The sequence below is a fragment of the Tetrao urogallus genome (genome assembly GCF_951394365.1).
Source record: "Tetrao urogallus genome assembly, chromosome: 15".
Taxonomy (NCBI): domain Eukaryota; kingdom Metazoa; phylum Chordata; class Aves; order Galliformes; family Phasianidae; genus Tetrao; species Tetrao urogallus.
In genome coordinates, this window is record NC_136828.1 from 2,103,410 (window position 1) to 2,126,143 (window position 22,734).

The window sequence follows — 22,734 nt, forward strand, 5'->3', positions numbered from 1 at the left end:
TGCTTCCCCGCAGAACATCTCTGCCATCCTTGAGGTGCTCTCGTGCTGAAATCAGAGGTCACCCCAACCATCCCCAGCCTCCTCCTGGAGCACAGAACTCTTCCTTCTGTCCTTGTGGCTGCAGACAGAGCCTCAGGGCTGCCTGGAACAGAGGTCACTGCTCAACCGAGATAACAAGCCTGGAAAGAAGCTCAGTGCTTTCTCTCTACCAAACTGTTAATATTTACAGTCACGTTGGAACACAGAGAGCTTTCCAACAGATCAGGCATCTGCTGCATCCTTCACCTCTGCACGCGGCATTCAAAGCATTTCATTTTGAGACAGCAAAGTTAGTCAAGACCTCGTTCCTCTCAAAATAAGAAGGAAGGCGCCATGTTAATACCTGGGATGCAGAGAAGGCCAAGGCAGCAGTGACCCAACTAAAGACACAGCTACTGGTAGGAAATACCTGTTGACTGATAGAGGACAATGACTTGGACTTCTCAGGACATATAACACTACCAGCCAGGTGCCAGTTACAGATGTAAAAGCAAGTGCTTATTTTTTTTCTCCCCTCTATATTGCATATAACAACAGCAGTCTCCTCCTGATCTAAGAGACAACACCTAACAACACACATTGAAGTAACTGAGCAGAACACAAGCTCCCAGCAGCTGGTAGGTATCTGCACACTGAGCCACCTCTTTGCAGCACCAAACCCAGCTGCATGAACTTCACTGCACACACCAGATTTTAATGCTTTCCCCTAAAACAATCCCAGCAGCCACCACTCACCTCTCAGCCACAAACATCAGTCAGCAACAGGAGGCTTCTCCAGACAGTACAAGGGATCTTAAGGCTCCATACTTTTGCCTTCATACATTTTAGCCTGACTGGAGACAGCAGAAGCAGCATTCAGCTACCCAGCCTCTGAAACAAGACGTGTGACGTGCTTACAGGCAGGTGGGAAATGCAGAGCACTGTGCTGAATGCCATGGCATAGCTTGTGCCACCTGGCTCAGCATCACCACATACTGCCTTCTGCAGCACTAAGAAACAGGTGAACAGCTCGCAGGCATTAAGGCATAGCTCCCACTTTATGGTTTAATAAAACAGGGCTAATGCCACAGAGGGGCAGGAAAAGGTTGAGCGACTTGAAGGCTGAAAAAGGAAGCCAGATGTCAGAGCTGGGGCTGGAACTTGCAAGTTCCTATTCTCTCAGAACAGCTCTAGAACGATTTACTTTTCTTTCTGAACTCCAAAAAGCTGTCAGAACGCAGGCTGTGACACCTCACGGCCTGGTGCTGTCATAGAATATCCCGACTTGGAAAGGGCCCACAAGGACCATTGAGTCCCACTGTCACTATTCCAGCTCCCAGCTTCACCTCCGCCTTCCCCAAGGAGCAGAGGTGACCTCAGTGCTTCCTGCCCTCGTGGCACAGCAGCACGCAGCCTTACCCCACTCTCCTCCACCTCTCACTGCAGGGCACCCTGCAGCTCTCCAGGCAGAAGCAGCAGCCCAAGCAGCACAGTTTACACACCTCCAGCAGCAGGATGGCTGCAAAAGCAAGAGGCTGTTCCCGTGCCACATGGGACCTCAGGAGCAGTCCCACTAACATGGGATCGCCTCACTGGGCCCACAGACCTGCTCTAACCACAGGGCCACCAGCTGAGCTGCGCCAACAATAGACGTGGGTTGCTTCCATCACTCACAGCAGGATGCTCCTTAGTAACCAAGGGTGACAGAATAACTTATTGCTCACCAGCAACCTGGCTAGGTACACCGTGATCCGGGCATACTTGATTCCTTAGCAGATGGAAGGCTTAAACCACTCTCAGTTCTTCAAAGGAGGCTTTAAGCATAAGCAAATGACAGTACTTCATGCTAAGAAAATGACAACAGGGATGTGAAATAAAAGTTAGAATGCTGCCGTGAAAAGCCTGGAAAGATTCAAGCTACACACATCCACTGCCTCCTTCCATTTCTGCAGGCTATGCTTCACACACAACAGGGACACGGCTTTTTTGGAGCCACCACTGCTACTCCTGTTGTGTGCTTCCCACTTTGCTACACGTTTCTGAGGCCTATTGACAACAGGAAAGGCAAGTGCCTGCTGCACAGCTAACACAGGGCTTGAGGAGTCTCTCTGCAGTTCTCTGACAGAACAGCTGATTTCACACGGCATCTTTAAAGCCAGATATCAAGCAAAACGATATGGCTGGGAAGGAGAGCCTTCCCCTGAGCTATTCTTCTGGTGGATGGCATGATACAGGTCTCAGATAAACAAAGACGACATTCTCTAGGAGGTAACTGCCCGACTTGCAGCCTCCCATGAGGGTTCATTACGCACTATCTGGTGACTGCTATGCCCTAACGATCACAACTGACCCCTGACAGCCTCAGAGATGATCCATCATTGGTAGCAGAAGCAGAACAAGAGGTGAAGCATCAGCAGTGAAACAAAGGCAGAGCTTCTTTGGATGCAAAACAGTGCATTTGTTCTACAGACAAAATTTATTTTTAAGCTTTTTTTCTTCTTTTTTTTTTTTTTAAATCAGCCAGGAGGAACCTAATGTTTGAGTAGGAAACACACTGATGCTTTTTTGGTCTGCTCTAGAATTTCCTTACCAGTAGTGTAAGATTTGTGGAACACAGCACCCTGAAGTGGCACATGCTGCCAACACACGCAGTTTTTGAGCGCAGTGCGTGTCACTGCAGCTTCCCCTCCTGCCTTTGATGCTTCTCTCACTGACTGCTGCTCTCATCACTCCTCCTCAGTTAATCAAGCTCCAACTCATCACTGCTTCTCCTGCTTACAGCCTGCAGCTTTAACCCAGTTCATGATACAGAATCTGCTTTCCCAACTCTGGATTTTTACAGCGCAGTTTAATTATGCTGCATTCATTCCCAGTGTGCCTTACAGAATCTCATCTTCACACTTGTCCAACTGCCTCCAGGAAGGAGGGGGCACTAGCAGCAGAAGAGGCCCATCTGCAGGCTCCAAGGAGTGTGGAACAAAAGGAAAATCTTCCACAGGACTCACATGAAGCATTACAACAGTAAATTCTGCAGTGTGGCTTGATGACTGCTTCTCACCTGCCATACCCACTACTTGGCTTGTAGTTGAACCAAAAACTAAATGCTCAAGGTAAAAGAAAACAATGTGTAACTCAGCAGACTGAAAGAATATGTTTGTATGAAGGCAATGGAAAAATCAAGAAGCCTCTTTGAGTCTGTGAGGTTACTGCTGTTCCCCTGAAGCACAGAACTTGCTAACCTCTTTTCACATGCACAGCAGCAGCTTGCTAAACACCACAGGTCCAACAAATCACCAAAACCCCACAGCATTTATTCATCTTCCTGAAGGGTGGTATTCACTGAGAAGAACAGCCTTGAGAACACTACCCTTGGCTCCAGCTTTGGCCAAAGCCACCATCAGAAGGAGCCGTGTTGTCAGGCAGGAGCCATTCCCTGCTATGTCGGGTGAGAAATCCACAGCTGCAGAGCAAGATCCCAACTCCCAGAAGGAAAAGGCTGCAAAGCCTCGGCCTGCAGCATCTGAGGGAGCTTAGAACAGATGGGGGCTGAAAACCAGACCGGCACCAACAGCATTCACTTGGCAAAGCCGCAGTGGGCCAGACAGGCAGCTCCCCATTCCCTGATCACAGAATGGCCTGGGTTGGAAGGGACCTCAAGGATCACAAATCTCCAACCCCCTGCCCAGCTCCCTCAGGCTGTCTTTGTAGCAGAGGTGCTGCAGCCCCCTGATCACTGCACCGTCTGTGCACACAGCTGCCATCTGCCAGCAGAGCACACCTGGCAATGCCGGGCCTTCCTTCAGATGGAAGCAGTGAAAAATAATATCGTCATTGCTTAACACGACCCTGTGAGTGCCCAGAACGGAGCTGCAGACCTCTGGAGATAGACTGCAGGCTGGCTGAGCTCGAGCAGGGCTCTTAACACGCTTCTTCCACTTATCGAGAGGAAAAATAAAGAAAGGATTGTGCAAATCACAGCCGCACACAGCCGGGCCGACACGGCGCTCCGTAAGGCGGAGATGCGGCCCGCCGCCCCAGGCCTGCGGGGAACGGCCGGCCCAAGTCGCCCTGAGCTCGGGGCTCCGTGCGGCCCTGCCCACAGCCCGTCCCGCACTCACCATGGCTGCGGGCCGTCCGTCCCACGGGGCGGCTCTGGGCTGGGCGCCGCGCTCCGCTCACCTCATGGCCGCTCACCCCCCGTCCGCAGAGCAGCCGCCTGCCCCCAGGCCCCGGGGCCCGCCCCCGGCCGCCGAGCACGGGGAGCCCCGGGGCGCTGGGAAGGGCCGCCGGATGGCAGACCGGCGCGGGCCGCTGAAGGAGCCGGGAGCGGCGCTGCTACGGGCGGAGCGGCCACAGCTCCTCCGGGCGCATCCTGCGGTTCTGCCCTGCCCGCCCCGCCCCGCCCGCCGGAAGCGGCCGCCCGGCCCCACCGACCAATCGCAGCCGAGGCCGCGGGGCCCGGCGCGTGCGCACTCCGCCTCAGCACGCCTCTGTCCGCCATCTTGAAGGAGGGCGCGGTGTCTCGCAGGGCGGGGGGGGAAGGTGCGCGCAAGGAGGTGCGCCTCGCCCCGCCCCTGCGCTGCTGCGCGTGCGCGCCCGGCTCTTCCCGCCCTGCAGGAAGCGGGAAGGGGAGGGGCGGGGCTGAGTTGGCCACGCCCCCTTCTGAGGGCTGGGCGTGCCGGCGAGCGGCGCGTGAACGGGGCGGGCGTTGCTTGGCAACGCGGTGGGGCAGGCGCGGCCTGGGCCCGGCTCTGAGCCCCGCTCCCCGCACGGTGCCGGCTGGCCAGCCCGAGGCCTACCTTCGTTTCTTCCTACCGCATTTCTTATGGTTCCCAACGTCTCCTGTGGCATTTCCCGTTGCAAGAGATTGCTGAAACCAGCAGCTTAATAGGCTTTAGGGGACTGCGTACGTACAAAGGTATTGAACGTGCTTGCAGTTGCATTAGAGGATCAAACAAAACAGGAGAGGGAGAGAAATGAGCCACCAGGCAGCGTAACTGACTGCAGGGATTGGCAAGGAGAGGGGGGCTGAGCAGCGCGTGCTTTTCCCACTGCCCATTTTCTTCCCCATTCTGGCAGCACGCTGACCTGCACATCCTGCGCTTTCCGGTGCTGCATCCCCAGCTTTTGTATTCCCGTTTCCCTACAAAGTCCGTGGGGCTGCAGCAGGTACAGGATTTGGGGCTGGCAGTCCGCCCTGAGCTCCACGGGCTTCATCCCTGTTTTGGAAGCACCTCCCCAAGGCCATGAGAGCATCTTCGTGCCCTGGCTGCGCTGGGATGGAAGGTCCTATGCTGCATGGCTGGAGAAACCACTGCGGCCTCTGTGTTTCAATGTGGGGCTCCTTCTGTTTCTTAATCTCTTGCTAATGAGACTTTGCTCTCGTCGACCCAAGTTGGGAAAAGCCACGGAACATTCTTTGGTGAGGAAAAAAAAAAGAGAAAGAAAAACCAATATCTACACTGGGAGGCCAAGGGGAAAGAATTAGTGAGAATTGTTCCTTGCTGCATGGTTTATCCCTTGGTTATCTTTGTTCTCGCTTCAGACCTTCAGACCCAGCCAGGTATCTGTTTTCATCTCGTTCTATTGCTTCTGCCACAAATTGAGCCATAACTCATTCTGAGCGCCATGTACAAGTGAGTGCTTCCACCCTGAACTTCATGGAAAGGGTTAAACCATCTTTTGTAAGTACAATAAAGCAATATTGAAATGTGAGGGAAAGTTTTGTGTGGCCCAACCACGCCCTGTGTGTGCTTGGCAATAAGCAATTTGTTCATTGAGCAAGCTATTAAAAAACACAGCAGGTAAAGGTTCTGAGTGCAAATACCCTCCAGCAGCCATTAGGGGCTCCCATGGCTGGGCACCATTGCCTCTTCCCTTCCCTGGGAGAGCAGCTCTTCTCTCCATGTTCCTGCTCCTCTCCGTTCGGCCCATTAGCCGAGGCATTAAATTTTAACATTTTCCCCGTGCTGCTGTGAGTGAGTGAGTGCCTGGGTGGGTGCCAGGGCCCTGGGGATGCAGAGGGGCTCCTGATGACACCTGTGGGATGCTGATATGTGGGCATCCGTGCCCCTGGGGGCATGGATGGAGGTGATGGATGTGAGTTAGGGACAGCTGCCCTCTGGGTTCGGTCCTTGAGAGCTCTGCACCGAGGACGGGGCTCAGAGCCACACTCCCCTCAGCGCAGCGTGGCTGGGAGCTTTCCGGCCACAAGAAGTTAAAAACCCATCGATGTTTGCCATTAGTGTGGGAGTGGCTGGGATAAATGTGCTGCAACCAAACCAAAGCGCTGAATAATTCCCGGGGAGTGATGACAAATCTGATGGAGAAACTCTCTGTGTTCTCCCACTGCCATTCACAGGGAGCTGCCCCAGGGGCAGGACAGCAGCTGGGGTGAGGGGCTGGCTCCCGGCACCGCTGTGCTGAGTTTGCCAGGACTCCACCGCAGTGCCGGTGGGCCCCATGGCACCGGCAACGGCAGCTGAGGAGTTAATTCCCAGCCTCACCACATGGCTCTGGAGCTATTAATACCCACACGCTGCTGATCTGCCAGAGCGAGCGGCGGCTCTGCTGTGAGACCGGTCCTGTGCAGCCACGGCTCCTCGTGCCACAACTTTCCTCCGTGGGCACACCGAGCACCTGCTCACCGCAAGCACCTGCGCTGCCACTGCCGTGGTGACGGAGCTGGGGGCACCGGGGCCGTGCCCGACACCTGGCTGCCACGTGGGTGCCGGAGAGGGGCAGCTGCATCCTTTGGCTTTGGAAGCACGGTGGGGCTGAGACGGGGCCTCATCGTGCCCCAGCGGAGCCCTCACCCACAGCAATGCCATCCCAGATCCCCGCATGTGCCCGCTGAACACTGGTGCCAACTGCAAGATGGGTGCCGGGACGGCATTGGGCACCGGTGTGAGAGGGATGCAGGTCATAGCCTGGCCCAGAGCTGCCTCCTCTTGTGGTGAGCAAACAGCCCCAGAGCTCAGCCTGATGGTGTGAGGCTCCCCAGCACCATGGCACTGGCTGGGTGAGCCCCACCAGCGGCACTGCTGAGGGCGAGGAAGATGCCAACGCAGCTCCGGTGCTGCCCGGCCCGCTGTCCCCCTCGCCCAGGTGCAACGGCCACCGGAGCTGAGCGATGGATTCCTTCTGCTTCGTCTGCTTTCAGAAAGAGGAGCTGCAGCCCCTGCACCTCCACAGGTCAGTGCTGCGGGGACGCGGCGTGGGGCTGGGTTGGGAATGGTGGCTGATGGAGACCCTCCCGCTGAGCCCAAAGTTTGCATTGGAGCAGATGCAGCGTCTCCTGGACGGAGGGGACTGTGCCTTGGCACTGCGCTGTGCCGTGTGCTGTGCCATGTGCCATGCCATTTGCTATGCCATGATGTGCCGTGCCGTGCCACGTGCCGTGCTGTGCCATGTGCCGTGCCGTGCTGAATGGGAGCAGGGCTGTGGGTTGGGAAGCACCTCCCGCCACATCCCAACAGGTTGCAACAGCTCAGGAGGAGCAGGACGCAGGTGTGCCTGGCAGCCTGGAGAGCTCAGAGGACAGTGGGGTTTGGGCACTGCCGTGCCCCCCCTGGACCCATCCCTGTGCACCAGGAAAGCACTGTGTATCAACTCCCGCTTGGCCGTCCCCAGCCTTGGGACAACCACAGCACCTGGTGCTGTTCCTCCTGCACCGGCTCACCTGATTGTGGCTCTGCTCTCAGCGCTGCAGGACAGTCCCCAGGCAGAGCCACGAGTGCCGGCACTCTGCTCTTTCCCTCCCTGCTGCTTTCTGGCTCCACAACCTCCTCTTCCATCCGCGTTGCTGAGCGGCAGCCAAGGCAGCACACGGTGCCTGAATTAGCCGGACAGCCGGTGAGGATGCGAGGTGTGAATACCGGCACACGCCGTGCCCAGCTGCTCCTCCCCGGCACCGGGCCACTGCCGGCTGCTGTCCTGTGCCACCGTCCCACGTGCCAGGAGCATGGCTACCAGCAGGGCTGTGCCTTGTCCTCGGTGGGCGCACGGCATCCTGGCCACGCTGTGAGGACCCTGTCCTCCTGTCCCTCCTACCAGTACGCTGGAAGGTGTAGGATTTATTTTAGTGTTAATCCTGTTCTTGATCTGATGTCATTGAGCCCATGTGCTGGGACGGTGCAGCGACGCGGGTCACCAGGGCTGGGAGCGGTGATGGGGGATGGGGCTGCCGGATGGAGAGGGGCGCAGAGCAGCCCTCGGACCCTCCCAGCTCCCATCCCGCAGCTTGATCTGCGATAGGACTGAGCGGCCGCGGGTAACCGGCACAGGGAGGTGACATGCCGACATCCCAGCCAGGGCTTAATGACGGGGCAGAGCGGCGTGCTGGGCTGCTGAGGCCGGGTGGGCTCCCGCTCCGACTCGCGACGGGTGCCGGTCCCCTCTCCCTCGCTAGATGGTGCCAGCGGAACGGGCTGCGAGCGGAGGCTCGGTGCCGCGCGGTGCCGTGCTCCAGGAGCAGCGACTCAGCCGCTGTCTGCAGCCTCACTCCCAGAGCAGGGAGAGCAGTGCGATGCCGTGACCCCGCTACACCCCAGATCCCACCTGCCCTGGGATGACAGCCCTTCTGCTTTGAAGAAGCCCGCTCAAAAGAAGAGCACCTTGTTCCTTTTCAAATCTCTCGTCATCATTACGCTTCAGTCAGCGCTGCCTCATAGCTGCCTGCAAGCATCCCTGATGGCTTCATGCCCCCCTCCTCTCCCCAAGAGGGGGGGTGGCAGCGAGCAGAAGGCTTTGCCCCTGCTCAGCTGTTTGGGGTCCATCCCACTGCTGCTCCTATATCCCCCAGGAGCAGAGATCGGGCCTGGGGGCTGCAGGAGGGGCTGCAGGAGGGGGTGCAGCAGCCCAATGGCCGCTGGCAGCAGCTCGGTGTGCCCCCACCACAAAGCAGAACTGCAGCTCATGGCCCATGGCAGCGTGTGCTGCATCCCCTCCTGGACCTTGGGAGCAGCAGCCCTGGGGTGGGGGATCACCAGCTCCCCTGGCCGTGCTCCACCCTGGAAGCCCCCCTGGCCAGGTGCCACCTGGGGTTGAGAGGGCGCTGACCCCTTTATGTTGTGATGAGGATCCGGGCCACAATAGGATGAGAAGCAGAGGTCTGGCAGCTCCCGGCAAGGCAGAGCAGGGTTAGGGGCTCGATGGGGCAGGGACGGGGCAGATCTCTCAGGCAGCAGGGAGGCACCGCCGGCAGCTCCCCGGGGCACAGCGCATCCCCAGCTGCTCCCTGTGCTCCCGCTGCGGCTCCCGGCGTGCTCCGCTCCTGCGCGCTGCCTGCCTTCCCTCCCTCCCTTCCCTCCCTCCCGTTCCTTCCCAGCATCCCCGCGCCGGCTCCGGGCAGTTTCGGCTCATGGCACCGAGGCGTGACAGCTTGCGGAAGCGTTGGGAGCACCTTCGCTTTGGGCTGAGCCGCTCCCAACTCCCAGCGCCGGGCAAGGGGACAAACAAGCCCTGAATTCAGAGAGGCTGTTAGAAACGTTCTGGACTTTCTGCTTCTGGTTTGCCAGCGAGAGATGCTCGGAAGCAAACCTCTCCAGGAATAGGGGAGGCATTCACGGCACCTCTACCCACAAGCCGGGGACGCATGACCCAGGCTGGTCTCCACTTCGTGGTGCACACACAACTTCAACCCCAACGAGGCCCTGCACGTCCCCAGCTCGTCCTTGTGCTGCTCGTGGCAACGTGGGAAGCCATTCCTGGAGAGCCATGATTTGCTTCTCCAGGTCATTTCCCCACTGACTGAGCGCATGCTGGCGCAGGGCGGGATGTTCCCCCGAGCAGCAGCAGGAATCCCAGGCGCACTCGGATGGTCCAGGACAAATGTGACAAACACGTTTCAGCCATCTCCTTTCATTTTGCTGATCGTCGTTAGTTATTAATATTCTTTAAGTGCTTTGAAGACCACGAGCTCGATGCAAACAGTGGCGGGTGTTATTGTTATTGCTGTTCTTATTCGATCCGTGCGTGACCCACATGCCTGCCACGTGCTGGAGCTCTCTCTGCAGCTTCAAAGCGGCGTCTGATGGGAAGGATGGAGCCCCACAGAACCCTATAGAGCCCCATAGGGCCCCACAGAGCCTCAGGGAGCTGACACCCTTCCAGCAGAACACTGCAGGATGTGCCATGCGCTCACCCAAATGCGAAGGGGCTGCAAATGGCATCTCCCTCAGTGCTCCCTGTCCTCTGCCGCCACTTTGTCCCCCGCTGTTCCCAGGGCAGCCAATGCGTCCCGAGGAGCCGGCCGCCGGCCCCATCCAGGTTCCCCCCAGCGCCGCTCCTTGCACCTGACCTAGAAACAGCTATAAATAGGGACAGCTGGAGAGATCAGAGGCGCAGCTTCAAACACCGCAGCTGGGGGGTGGTGGCACAGGGAGGGGACAGAGGGGACAGCCCCACTGCGGATGGGTGCGAAGGGGGGGGGATGTTGGACCCGCTCCATCCCCAGCGATGGGCGCGGCGTGAGGAAGGTCGCGGTGCCTTTCATCCTCGGGTCCCCCCGGCCCTCATCCCCAAGGGTGGGACCGGTGACGGGGACGGGACGTCGCCGGAGGGGAGCGGGACACGCGGGGGGGTGGGGGGGACGCGGCCGGGATTCGATTCCCCCACGCGTGTCCCGCTCCCCGCGTGGATGGCGAAGGCGGTGCTATGGGCGGAGCGGCTCTGCCCTACCGGGGGGCTACGGGGGGGGGAACCGCCGCCGCCGCCGCCGCCGTCGCTCCTCTCTCCGGTTCCGTTCCTCCCGGGAGCGGCGGGATGAACCCGGCGGAGCGGCCCCGCGCTGGGGGCTGACGGCCGCCATCCGCCACCGAGCCCGGCTCCGTGCTGCCCCCGGTAAGGCTGGGGAGGTGAGGGGGGGGGGGAAGAGAAGGGAGGAGCGGTGCTCGCCTTTGTGCGGGCGGCGGAGCGGCCCTTTTGTCTGCACGGCGAGGCGGTGGGGAGCGGGTGGCGGTGGGGAAAGCGCCATTTCGGAAGAATCCTGATAAAAATCATCGTCGTCGCCATCAAATCACCCGAGCGCGGGGGGTGAGGGGCCACGCGCGACCCCTGGCAACAAGGAGATGGAGGGGGGGGGGGGGAGGGGGGGATTTGGGGACACAGCCCCGCACAGCCACCCGCTTTGCTACCACCGCTCTCGGGGTCTCGTAGCCCGCGCCCCGCAGGGCGGACCCCGCCCGGTGCCGCCGCCACCTGCACCGCATCCCCTCCCGGCGCTGCCCTGCGGCTGCGGGGCCGAACTCGGGGCCGGGCTCCGGAACGGTGTGGGTAACGGAGTTCGGTCGGAGGAGCGAGGCCGGAGCCGGGGGGCGATGGGTTCCGCCCGTTGGCACGCCGGGGACGCGCCGAGGACACGAGGGAGAACGGGGTTATTGGGAATACGGAGCGATGCGGTGGTGCAGGGCGGTTGGATGTGGGGAGAGGACGCGGATGGGGGCACCGAGAGCCTGGTGTCCCCGTCCGTCCCACAGCTGTCCCCGTCTTGCCCCGTCCCATCGTGCCGCTGTGCAGGGCTGGGGGCTCCGGGGGAATCACAGCCTTGACGCCGTGAGCCGCCAGCCCTGCACTCGTCCCAGCCCTGCAGCCCAGGTGAGGTCCCTTCTCTGGGCTCTGCACGGTGCACCCGCTCGGTGGGGCTCATGTGGGGCACCAGGAGCCCCAGAGCTGCTTTTGCAGCAAGGTGACAGCCCCACTGCCTTCCTGGGGTGTAAAAGAATGGGGACGCTGGGTAGAAGAGTTTTGGGAGGGCGGTGAAACCAATGGTGAAGGAATCACAAAGCCCTGGTGCCGGCGGTGGGGCTGGGAGAAAGCGGGAGGAGCCGGAGGTTGGGGGAGTGCAGGTCCTGCTGGAGACAAGGGCAGGGAACGCAGCCCGAGAGCCTCAGAGGAGCAGAGTGGAGTCACTGGGGCTGGAGGAACGCATGGTGGGATGGGACAGGGCAGGAGATGGCTCCTTATGCAGGGGATGCTGCTGCTGGGACGGCTGTGCTGGGACAGAGGCCTCTCCCGTGAGCCGGGATCCCGCACTCTCCTGCTCCATCAGCTCATCCGGAGCTGATCCTGGTTTCAGGGCTGCTGCTGGGCATGGAGCCGGAATGGGAAACTCCGGATCCCTGGGAACGGGGTGACATTGCTCAGGGAAGTGTCACACAGCAGGAAGCCACTGTGGCTTCGTGGAGATCTGGGCAGTGTGGCGTGAGGCTGAAGGCCAGCAGCAAGCCAGCACTTCCCAATGCTTTCCAAAATGCTGCAGGCCACTGCTGTGCAGGGTCAGGAGCCCTACCGTGGAGAACAAGGGGACGAGGCACCACGGCCCACCCATCATGTAGCTGTGGGTTGTTCCTTGTTCCTCCTGGCTTGTGGGACGTGGGGCAGCTCCCAAGGTGCCATCTCCCTGCACACATTTGCTGCTGTAGCACTGCTTGTGCCAGTGTTCCCTTGTCACTTGGCTCTCCCCAGCTGCTGCCCTTGGCCGGCATCTGGTCCAGGTGAAGGGCACGGCTGTGTGGCACAGGGTCTGCGAGTCCTGCACGACAGCACAGAGAAAATGAGGGACCGGAGTGAGGACATCAGCTGGGCCCTGTTTTTTTCCCCTGCTCTGGTCGCCTTCTGGCTTCGCCTCGTGGCTCTCACCCTGCTACACCACCGAGCCCAGCACACGCACCCCGAGCATCCCCACGCCGCCATCGGCCTCATTAGGCAGAGGTGCCCTTGTGACGTCCCTGGACTCCAGCAATGCCCCGGTGCCCCAGGAAAGGCAGCTAATAAAGCAGCTCTGCTGCGCTGCTCCCCACGGCACCGAGGAGCCGCGAGGCGCTGCGATGTTCCCGTAATGGGGTCACACGAGAGCGGAGCCGGGAGGCGGCAGAGCTGCCGATGGAGCGGGGCACGGAGAGCCTGCGGCTCGGCCTCGGCTGCAGCCAGCCGCGGTGTGAGCATCGCCAGGGCGGCGCGGGACGCGGGGACGTCGCCAGGTGGGACGGTTGCAGCGGGGCTGCGCCGGGCACAGGTGAGATCTGCTTCTGTCCCTTCGCTTCCGCGTGAGCGCAGAGCTGCGGTTTTTCTCAGCTCGCCCGCAGAGCTGCGGGGTGAGGATCCAGATGTGCGGTGGGAATTGTCCCCCAGCCCTCCCAGACGCGTCCTGCCGAGCGACGTCTCCGGCAAAGTCACGGTGCGGAGCGCTGGGCTGGCCGCCAGCTCTTCTGCAGCATCCTTCCCCGCAGGCCGGGCTCCAGGAGGCGCCGCACCGGCCGCAGGCTCCTCGTGGGATGCGGGGTGGCAGGAGGGGACCCCGTCCTACCCCAGCTGCCGGGTGCTCCCCGTGTCACCGCGCCTTGCCGGGCAGCGAGAGCTGCTGCTGACGCTCGGTGCTGGAGGGCCCCGTTCCGTGCTCGGCGCAGAGGCAGAACCGGGACGCCCGGGGCTGGTCGTGGCCCCGCACATTGTGCGGCCGCAGGAAGTCGCTTCCTTGCTTTGTGCCTCAGTTTCCTCCGCCGGGGCGTGGGGGCTCCTGCTCGCTGCCGCGTGTTTCTCATTCCTCGCTCCGTGTCCCGCGGAGCCCCGGCCCCGCTCGGCGTGCTCCTTCCCTCCTTTTCCCAAAGCCCCACCGCCGCGCTCCGCTCCTCCTCTTAAAGGTTTTCCTATCCCAGAGTAGCCGGGGGGTTATTTTCTCCTTCCCATCTCAATTCCCAAGCGGCCACCGCTCCCCTGCAGCCTCCTCTCCCGGCCCCGTTCTCCTCAACGAGCTCCCGGTCGTTGGCAGAGCCGATGCACCCAGTGGCTGAGCGGCACCGGGTGGCACCGGGGATGGTGGGGGCCGGAGAGCTCCGGGGAGCACGGAGCCAGCCGGCGCCGGGAGAGGAGCGCCTGCCTATAAATACACGGCACGGAGCGAGGAAGCGGTGGGTGGATTATCCTCCTCGCTCAATGAGATAAATGGTTCTCGAGCTTAAACACAGAGCAATTTTAGTCTGAATAGTAGGAGAAATGGTTCAGGACACGCAGATGACGGCGTGAGCCACCCGCAGCGCACGGTGGGGACCCGTGGCACCGGCGGTGGCTTTGCTGTGCCTTTGGCATCGCCGTGGCTTCGTGTCACAACAGTGCTGCTCACCACAGTGCTGTGCTGCTTCCCCGCCAGCGCCCACAGCACCCAGGACTCGGTCCCACCACCCTCATCTCTGTGTAGAGCCGGATGGAAGCGAATCCTCACCCCTGTTTGCACAGAAACCGACGTCTTTTCAAAGCATTTCCTTCTTAATGAAAACTTCTGCCTGTCCTTTTTTATTCCTTTTGCCTGGGTGTTGTTGGTGTCCCGGCCGTCGTCACTGTTGGGTGTTCCATGGCGTGGCGCCATGTTCCCATCCCAACCTCCTTCTGGGGGGACTGTGGCCAAACTGGGAGCGATGTGGGCAGCACCCACATCCCTGGGGACACCCCGTCCTTGGGGTCACCCATCCCTGGGGACACTCTTGTTCCCAGGCACCCATTTCCAATGCCCCTTTCTGCTGCAGGTGTTTCTGCAGCACGAACCCTGAGGCATCCAGGCCCAGGGCAGCAGCCCGTGGCGTGGTGAGCTGCTGTGCAGCACACACTCTCCCATCTCCCATCTCACTGGCAGATTGTCCTCTTTTTTTTTTTTTTTTCTTAAAGAACTTTGCTGGCTTGAATGATTGTCTTTCATCACAGGTTAATTAGCAGCCATTGACAAGCAGGACTGTAAATTCAAGTGCAGACAAAGTTCTTCTTGCAGGATGTTGCGAGCCGTTTTTAGCCCCGTATCCATTGCACTCCTGCATTAACCCACCTCCACCTCCAGGAACCAGACACCGAAATGCTGCTCCTCTTCCACGGGGCCAACAAAGCTCTATGGAGATGAGCCACTTTGGAGATTGTATGAGTCAAGCCGTTACATTTTTGGAACAGCATGATGTTGAAGTTCCTTTTCTATTTTTTGCCCAGCTTCCCAAGAAAGAAAGAAAGAAAAAAATAAAGAACTGGGATGAGAAGCAGCAGGGCCAGAGTGGAAAGAAACAAGGGTGGGAATGGGGCTCAGCTTGGATGGGTGAGCTGGTCACTGCGCGTTGGGGCTGGGGCAGTGCCTGCGCAGGAGGCGTTTGTGTGTGTGAAGGTCTCTGCTCTGCTCTCCTCTGGGATTGCCCCTCCATGCCCTCTATCCAGCTCCTCTTTGTTGGCTCTGTTCTCTCCATGCAGCCCCGTGGGGCCACGTGTGGGGCTCAGCCCCGCTCCTGGGACCTGGGGACGAGGCTTGGCCCGGGTTCGCTGGGATATATTTTGAGTTGTTTGTTGTGGTTTATTTTTCCACATTAAAAATCTAAATATATACCAGCGCCCGCCCAGCTGCTGTCCCATGATTTTTGTCAATCTGCTACGAAACAAAACGCTCCATCCCCTTCCTGCAGCCACCCCTGTGGTGCCTGATGCTCGTGGGCGCGGGGCGAGCCGGCAGCGGGGTGGTTTGGCTGCGTTCCTGTGGTGTTGGTCAGGATGGGGCTCTGGATTCGTGCTTTTGGGGCTCGGAGGGTGGTTTGGCTGCAGAGCAGCGCGGAGCGGGAGCTCAGCTGTGTTCGGTGGGGTCCCAGAGCAGCGGGTCGGAGCCCAGGATTGAGGGAGAGAAAAGGGTGGCACTGAGAGCTGGGAGTGCCGGGTGCTCTGGGGCTGTGCGTGGGGGGAGTCTTAGGTGGCCAAAAGTCGGTGCTGACGGATGGGAAGGCAGAAGTCGATGCCAGCAGATGTGTGGGAGCAATGAGCTGCGGCGCCGTGGCATCGCAGGTCCCAGGAGTGCTGGGCTCTGCAGGGACGCTCTGTGCGGGCAGAACGGGCTGTGGGACAGGACAGGGCCAGGCCCCAGGGGTGGAAGCCGTGACGCACCTCTGCCTTGCAGCGCAGCCATGAGCGCCGGATCGATAGAGCAGGAGCCGTCGCGCAAGCTGGCGTGCTGCGGGGTGCCGCTCATCACCGAAGACATGCAGTCCTTGGCCATCCGCACCCTCTCGGGCACCGACATCAACAAACACTACGACCTCATCCGCGAGCTCGGCAAGGGCACCTACGGCAAGGTGGACCTGGTGTCCCACAAAAGCACAGGTGAGGGGAGCGGGGGGCAGGCGCGGCTCCCGGGGGCGCATCGCCATCGGCCGTGCCACGGGCTCAGCCGGCCCTCTGCCCGCTGCAGGCACCAAGATGGCCCTGAAGTTCGTCAACAAGAACAAAACGAAGCTGAAGAACTTCCTGCGGGAGTTCAGCATCACCAACACGCTCTCCTCCAGCCCCTTCATCATCAAGGTCTTCGACGTGGTCTTCGAGACAGAGGACTGCTACGTCTTCGCTCAGGAGTACGCCCCAGGAGGGGACCTCTTTGACATCATCCCCCCGCAGGTGAGAGCTGTTCTGGGTGCTGGGCTGGGGATGTGAGGGCTTGTTGTCCCTGGATAAGGCCACTGTGCCCAGGCTTGCACATTGCTGGTGGCATAAGAAGGGGCCCTGGTGTTTGCACAGCCCCACATGAGGAGATTGCACATCTGTACATGGGCAGAATGCCAACACCTAGGTAGTGCATCTGAAAGCAGGCTTGGGACCCACTGCTCATGCTGTAGGTGGCCTGCAGCCCATAACCTTTCCCATTGGTGGCATGAGACCCCGCACTCATCCCTTGGGTGTTCTGAGATCCATAACTGATGGCTTGGCCATCCCCCAGATGACATGCAACCTGTCCTCTGGGCGTTCTGGGACCCGTAAGCGATGGCTTGAGACCCATCAAACAACCATAGTGCAGTCCAAGACATGTAACTTGTAGCCTGGAACCCATAACCCTTCCCACAGGTGGTCTGAGATGCGTCGCACATCTTGTAAGTGATCTGGGTCCCATAAGTGGTGGCCTGGGACACATCACGTGTCCTCGAGAAGGCACGGCAGCCATCAGCTGGCCCTGGTGGCTTAGTCCTGCTGCAGCGTGTCTCTTCTCCCCCAAAGTAAAAGGTTCAGGAAGGAGGAGGCAGGGCAGTGAGCGGGAAAGGTGCAAAGAGAGACGGGGGGCAGACGGGTGGGCTGTCGCGGGGCGGCACGGAGTGACGGTGTCCCACGGCCGCAGGTGGGGCTCCCCGAGGACATGGTGAAGCGTTGCGTGCAGCAGCTGGGCCTGGCGCTGGACTACATGCACAGCAAGAGCCTGGTGCACCGGGACATCAAACCAGAGAACGTGCTGCTCTTCGACCGCGACTGCCGCCGCGTCAAACTGGCCGACTTCGGCATGACCCGCAAGGTGGGCTGTCGGGTGAAGCGCATCAGCGGCACCATCCCCTACACGGCGCCCGAGGTGTGCCAGGCCGGCCGCGCCGAGGGCTTCGCCGTGGACACCAGCATCGACGTCTGGGCCTTCGGGGTGCTCATCTTCTGCGTCCTCACCGGGAACTTCCCCTGGGAGGCGGCGGCCGCCTCCGACACCTTCTTCGAGGAGTTCGTGCGGTGGCAGAAGGGCCGCCTGGCGGGGCTGCCCTCGCAGTGGCGGCGCTTCACGGACAGCGCGCTGCGCATGTTCCAACGCCTGCTGGCCCTCGACCCCGAGAAGCGCTGCCCCGTCAAGGAGGTCTTCTACTTCATCAAGTACGACCTGATGGCCGAGGTGCGCCGCCGGCCCTCCTACCGCTCCCGCAAACACGCCGGGGACAAGCTGCCCGCCGGGCCGCACCGCCACGAGCCCGGCGCCTCCTGCACGCCCACCCCGCTCAAGAGGACCATCCTGACCGACGGCCCCGGCACGCGGCTCAACGGCCCCGAGCCCAGCGCAGCCTCGTCCGGCCCGGCCGGCAGGACAGACGGACGGCAGGACAAGGGCAAGGGGCAGATGGTGCTGGCCACAGCGATAGAGATCTGTGTCTGAGGGCGCGGGGCGGTGCGTGGCCCCGCTCCCGGTGGCGCCGTCCCATCCCTTGGCTGCGGGTGGCTGCAGGGCCGGGGGCTGCGCCTCCGTACACAGAAACAAGAAGAGGACAGAACTGGTTGCGCTCAGTAGCACTGAAGATGCCGGTGCCGCCATCTGCCCAGCGGGCAGGAGCTGGGGGGCACCGGTGCTGCCATCCCCATCCCGGTGGCCTCGCTGCCCCTCCGGGACCCCCCCATGGTGCTGTGGGGGGAGGTCCTCCTTGACAATGCGACGGGGCTGTGCGGGGACCCTGGGAAGGCCGATGAGCCCACGCTTGGAGGAGGCCTTCGGGGTGGCCCCCGCCCCACACCGGGCACCGGGAGGGGACGAGGGGACCGGGATGGAGGGGACCCCCCCGGCCGCTCCCTGCCACGATGTAGCAAGTGTCACTGCGTGCCGCCCCATCCTCCCTGCCCGGAGCGATGGCCGCAGCGATGCTCTCTGACAGGGGGGGACAGCCAGCCGGGAGCCACGGGGTCACCCTGAGGACCCCCACGCCGCTGTCCCCTCCGGCCCCCAACTACCGCACAAAGGGCTATCATCACGCTCCCGAAGCAGCAGCAGTTTACACAGCAGTCGCCAGGCAGGTGGGGTCCCACCGCCCCTGCGCCCCCACCACCGGCACCGCTGCCCCGTCCCCACGCCCCCCCGTCCCCATATCCCCACGTCCCCACGCCCCCGTGTCCCCATGTCCCCGTGTCCCCGTGTCCCCCCGCCCGCAGGGCCCAGGTCTGGTGGTAGAAGTAGCACTGCACAGATGTAGAGATGTTAGGTGCGGTTCGTCCTCCTTTTTGCCTTAGGTCCCTCCACGTCCCGATCTTTCGTGCAATAATGTAGATAAGGAGCCCCGGTGCCGATGGCCGCCGTGCCGCTCGGTTTCGGGTTTTTATTTCGGGTTCCCCCGGCCGCCGGGCGCCGGATCTTCTTCCTGTAGGAGAGGCTGTAGTGTCACAGACGTTACCTCAGTTTGTCACTGTCAAAAAGGAAAAAAAAAAAAAAAAAAAAAAAAAAAGTAACTAAATACATTAAAAAAAAAAAACAAAAAAAAAGACACAAATATATCGTTCTAAAAGCCCAAAAAAGCGCTGAGTGGTGGCGGAGAGTTTTTTGTAGAGAGAAGCGAAGCGGTGGGCAGCGCTGGGGGTCGTGGGGACGATGCCCCGATGGCACCGCCTCACCGCAGCGTGGATTCCAGCCACGTCGGCAGGCTAATTTCAATTTCCTGCTAATTATGCAAATGAATGTGGATTTAATTAAGGGCAGATTTCATTAAAGTCTTCTAGGGGAAACGAGAGCAGGGTGGGGGAGAGGAGGAGGAAGAGGTAGAGAGGGGAAGAAGGAATGAAGGCAGCACCCAGGCAGGAGGTGGATGTCTGCAGGGATGCTGGATGGGGCTGCCGGGGCTTTGGGGCACGCGGGCTCACAGTGGGGACACGGGGAGTGGGCACGAGCCCTGCACAGCCACCAACGTCTGCTGCTTCCAATGCCCTCACATCAGGGCAGGGAAAGCATTTCTCGGCCACGTGATTATTGTTATTTTTTTTTTATCCAGCTAAAAATACAGATTTGGCCGCACCAAAGCTCCGGGAAATCAATGTCACTGTCAGCAGGCTGTGCTGGAAGGAGCCTCCCGGCCCTGTGCAGATGAGAGGCGAGCTGCGCTGTGACATCTCGGCCCACCCACTCAGCTGCACTGCCGGTAACTCGGAGCAAAGCAGCCCATTTATCTCAGCCCATTCCCCTCCCCGAGCCCCACGGACTTCAGGTGCTCCTCACTCGCTGTGCTGATTTCAGCCCTTCCACCTCGCACTGCTCTGCTCTCCTCCAATCTCGTCTTCTCAGCACCTCCATCACCCCGCAGGCTGTGGCCCCGCAACCCCAACCCCCCTGGGACCCAGAGCTCCCTGGGGCTGTGCCGTGTGCCCCAGCACCGCTGCATCCCCCAAACCAGCGTCCCCAAAGTGTGGTGTCCCCAAGGCACGGCATCCCCCAAAGTGCAGCATCCACCCGGCCGCTCGTTCAGAGTGCAGCCAACCAGCCCCAAGCAGCCCTTCACAAGGCAATACGGTGCCACCACCACGTACTGTGCAGGATGCACCCCTGCGATGGTGGCTCTGAAGTGGTGTGGAGATGCTGGGGGATGCACAGCAGCTCAGGGAGGTGATTCCTCACTGCACTTTGTGCAGCTGCCAGAGCTTCCAGAAATAGCAATGTTGGGAGCAAATGTGACTCATGGAGACCTGAGCCCCCACCTCGGGGTGCTGCCAAGGCCCGGTGCCCCTGCTGTGCTGCTCAGAGCTGTCCCCTGGCTGCCCTTCTCAGGGCCCTGCTGCTCTCTGCACTGTTGGCTGCTGTGCTGGGTGCTGTCAGGGTCCTGTGGGGACAAGCTGCCTGCAATGGGCATGAGAACCCATCCCAAAGTGGGGAAAAATACAGCCCCAAAATAGGATGTTTCAGCTGGTGGCAGGCTGAACTTCCCATCCCATCCCATCCCATCCCATCCCATCCCATCCCATCCCATCCCATCCCATCCCTCCAATCCCATCCCACTCCATTCCATCCCACCTCATCCCTTCAATCCCATCCCATCCCTCCCATCCCATCCCACTCCATCCCATTCCACCCCACCTCCATGCCCAGTGGAAGCAGCCCTATGAACATCCCCAGGCTCTGTTGGTGCCCCCTTTGGGCTCAGGCGGATTTTGGTGCAGGGCAGAGGCACCCAGGAGGCTGCTGACACCCCTAACCTGGCTGCAATTATATGAGTTTTGAAAATTTTCCTCTAAAAAAAAGTAGAAAATTGACATTTTTTTTTTCCAACAGCATTCTTGGGCTGAAAAAAAATTGGAGCTTTGTCAGTGGGCTTTTTTTGGGGGGGTTGACAAGTTTCAGGGTGCAATGAGGCCCAGGGCAGGCATGAGGGGATGAGGGAACACCTCCAGCACAGCCCCCCACCCGCAGCCCAAACATCTCAACTGTGGGCTCCAGCTCCATCGGCCTCCCATGTTGCCATGGCAACTGCTGCATCCCAGCCTTGGCGAAGCTGGGAGACGTCGGCAGGGATGGGAGATGCTGCAGGATGGGATGGGATGGGAGATGTAATGGGAAGGGATGAGGGCTTTACTAAGCAGCCTACACCGTCTGTAACACCTCGGGGGCTTACAGCCATCCAGAACACCTCTAGAGCACGCTTCAGGTGGATGTTCATTGTTTGCAGCCCTGGAGGTACCGCCACGGAAAGAGACTTTGGCACAAAAGCTCACAGGTGAGGTGGCAGGGCTGCACAGCCCCTCTGCTCAGCTTCCAAATGCACCCCGTAGTCCAGCACGGGTGCAAGCATTTGGGTCAGCCTCACGGCCCACAGCTCACTGCCAAAGGCTGGGGCACGGGCAGCACTGCGTCCCACTGCTGGCAGGGGCTCCTCTGCGCCCACCCGGATCCCAGGGCTGAGTGCTGAGGGGGGAGAGCAGCTCTGAGGGAGAGCAGAGCCCGTGCTGGAGGAGGCAGCTCCTGCTAGAGGGTGGGACGGATGTCAGGCAGGTCGATGGATGGATGGATGGACGGACAGGTGGATGGACAGGCAGACAGATGGACAGATGGATAGGTGGAGCTCCAGTCAGGGAGAAGGGAATGGAGCAGGGATGGATGCAGGCACCGCAGCCCCAAACACCTCCAGGGACGGGTGCTCACGTACACACACATCTCAGCTCTCTCTCCTGGGGCTGCACCTCCTCGCACAGAGCTTCTTCCTGCTGCCCATCAGCACTCCCCTCACGGAAGCATCCATCACCTCCAGCCTTGCACCTGCCTGGCCACCCAGCTCCCAGCACTGGCTAACAGTGAGCTGTGTTCCCTGCATTCTCCCCTTCCAGCTCCTCCGGGCTGGAGAGGTGCAGCTCCCACAGCTCTGTAGGACTGGCCCGGCTGTGCCACAACCCGGGGGCTCCTGAGGAGCCTTTCCCAGGAGCACAGAGCGGGGTGCAGCAGTGCCACACCGGGCACGAGGCAGGGATGGGAGAGATGAGGCCAGGTTGGGTCCGTGGGCTGCGCCTCACATCCAGACAGGCTTCAAGACAGCGAGGTGTTGGCTGATGGGCTGTGCAGGACGAGCACCGCTGTGCGGCCAGGATGGAGGAAGGATGGAGGGCCTGCGCTTCCTGCTGCCCACCCAGCGAAGTCTGCCAGCTACAGCAGCTCAGCCCGGAGCAGCAGCACACGGAGCAGCACAGGACGCAGCCCCCGGCCCCATCCGTGTGCCCAGCAGGGCGCTGGGCTGCGCTCAGGCTCAGGGAGCAGCGGTGCCATCGGCTCGTGGCCCTGCCAGCCCTGGGCTCGGTGCGCCCCAGTTCCGGCAGCTGAAGGAGCTCAGAGCCGATATCTCTACCAGAGCCTCAACTGCTTTAATTACCCACATCTGAGTCATCCCCAGCTCTGCTTTATCAAAGCTCGCAGCCCTGCAGACAAATCGCCCTTTGTGCTCCTCCAGTCCCTGTCCACGGGGAATTGCCAAGTGCCAATTAACCAGCAGCTCCTGCTGCAGCGATGCCGCGGGGAGATGAGATGAAGAGGGGCTGCTGCCCGCCCCGTGGCCTCAGCCTGGGTTGGTGGGGGAGGTGGCAGCTCCAGGATGCTGCAGGTCTGCACCGTGCCACGTCCCCGTGGAGTCCTGCATCCTCCAGTGCCCCTGGATGCATGGATGTAGCCAGCAGGTGAAGGCAATGCCGTGGCCAGCGTGTGCCTCCAGGGCCAGCGTGTGCTCCTTCACCTCT

General features: G+C 60.6%; 1 protein-coding gene across 1 annotated transcript; it reads left to right on the plus strand.

The window, feature by feature from the left end:
• Positions 1–10,674: 10,674 nt before the first annotated feature.
• SBK1 (SH3 domain binding kinase 1) lies at positions 10,675–17,923 on the plus strand (the record flags this gene model as incomplete). Its single annotated transcript, XM_079542927.1, is given in 5 exon segments — positions 10,675–10,705; positions 10,708–10,860; positions 15,934–16,131; positions 16,220–16,422; positions 17,135–17,923. Coding segments are annotated over 5 exon segments (1,374 nt in total).
• Between the last annotated feature and the right edge of the window lie 4,811 nt (positions 17,924–22,734).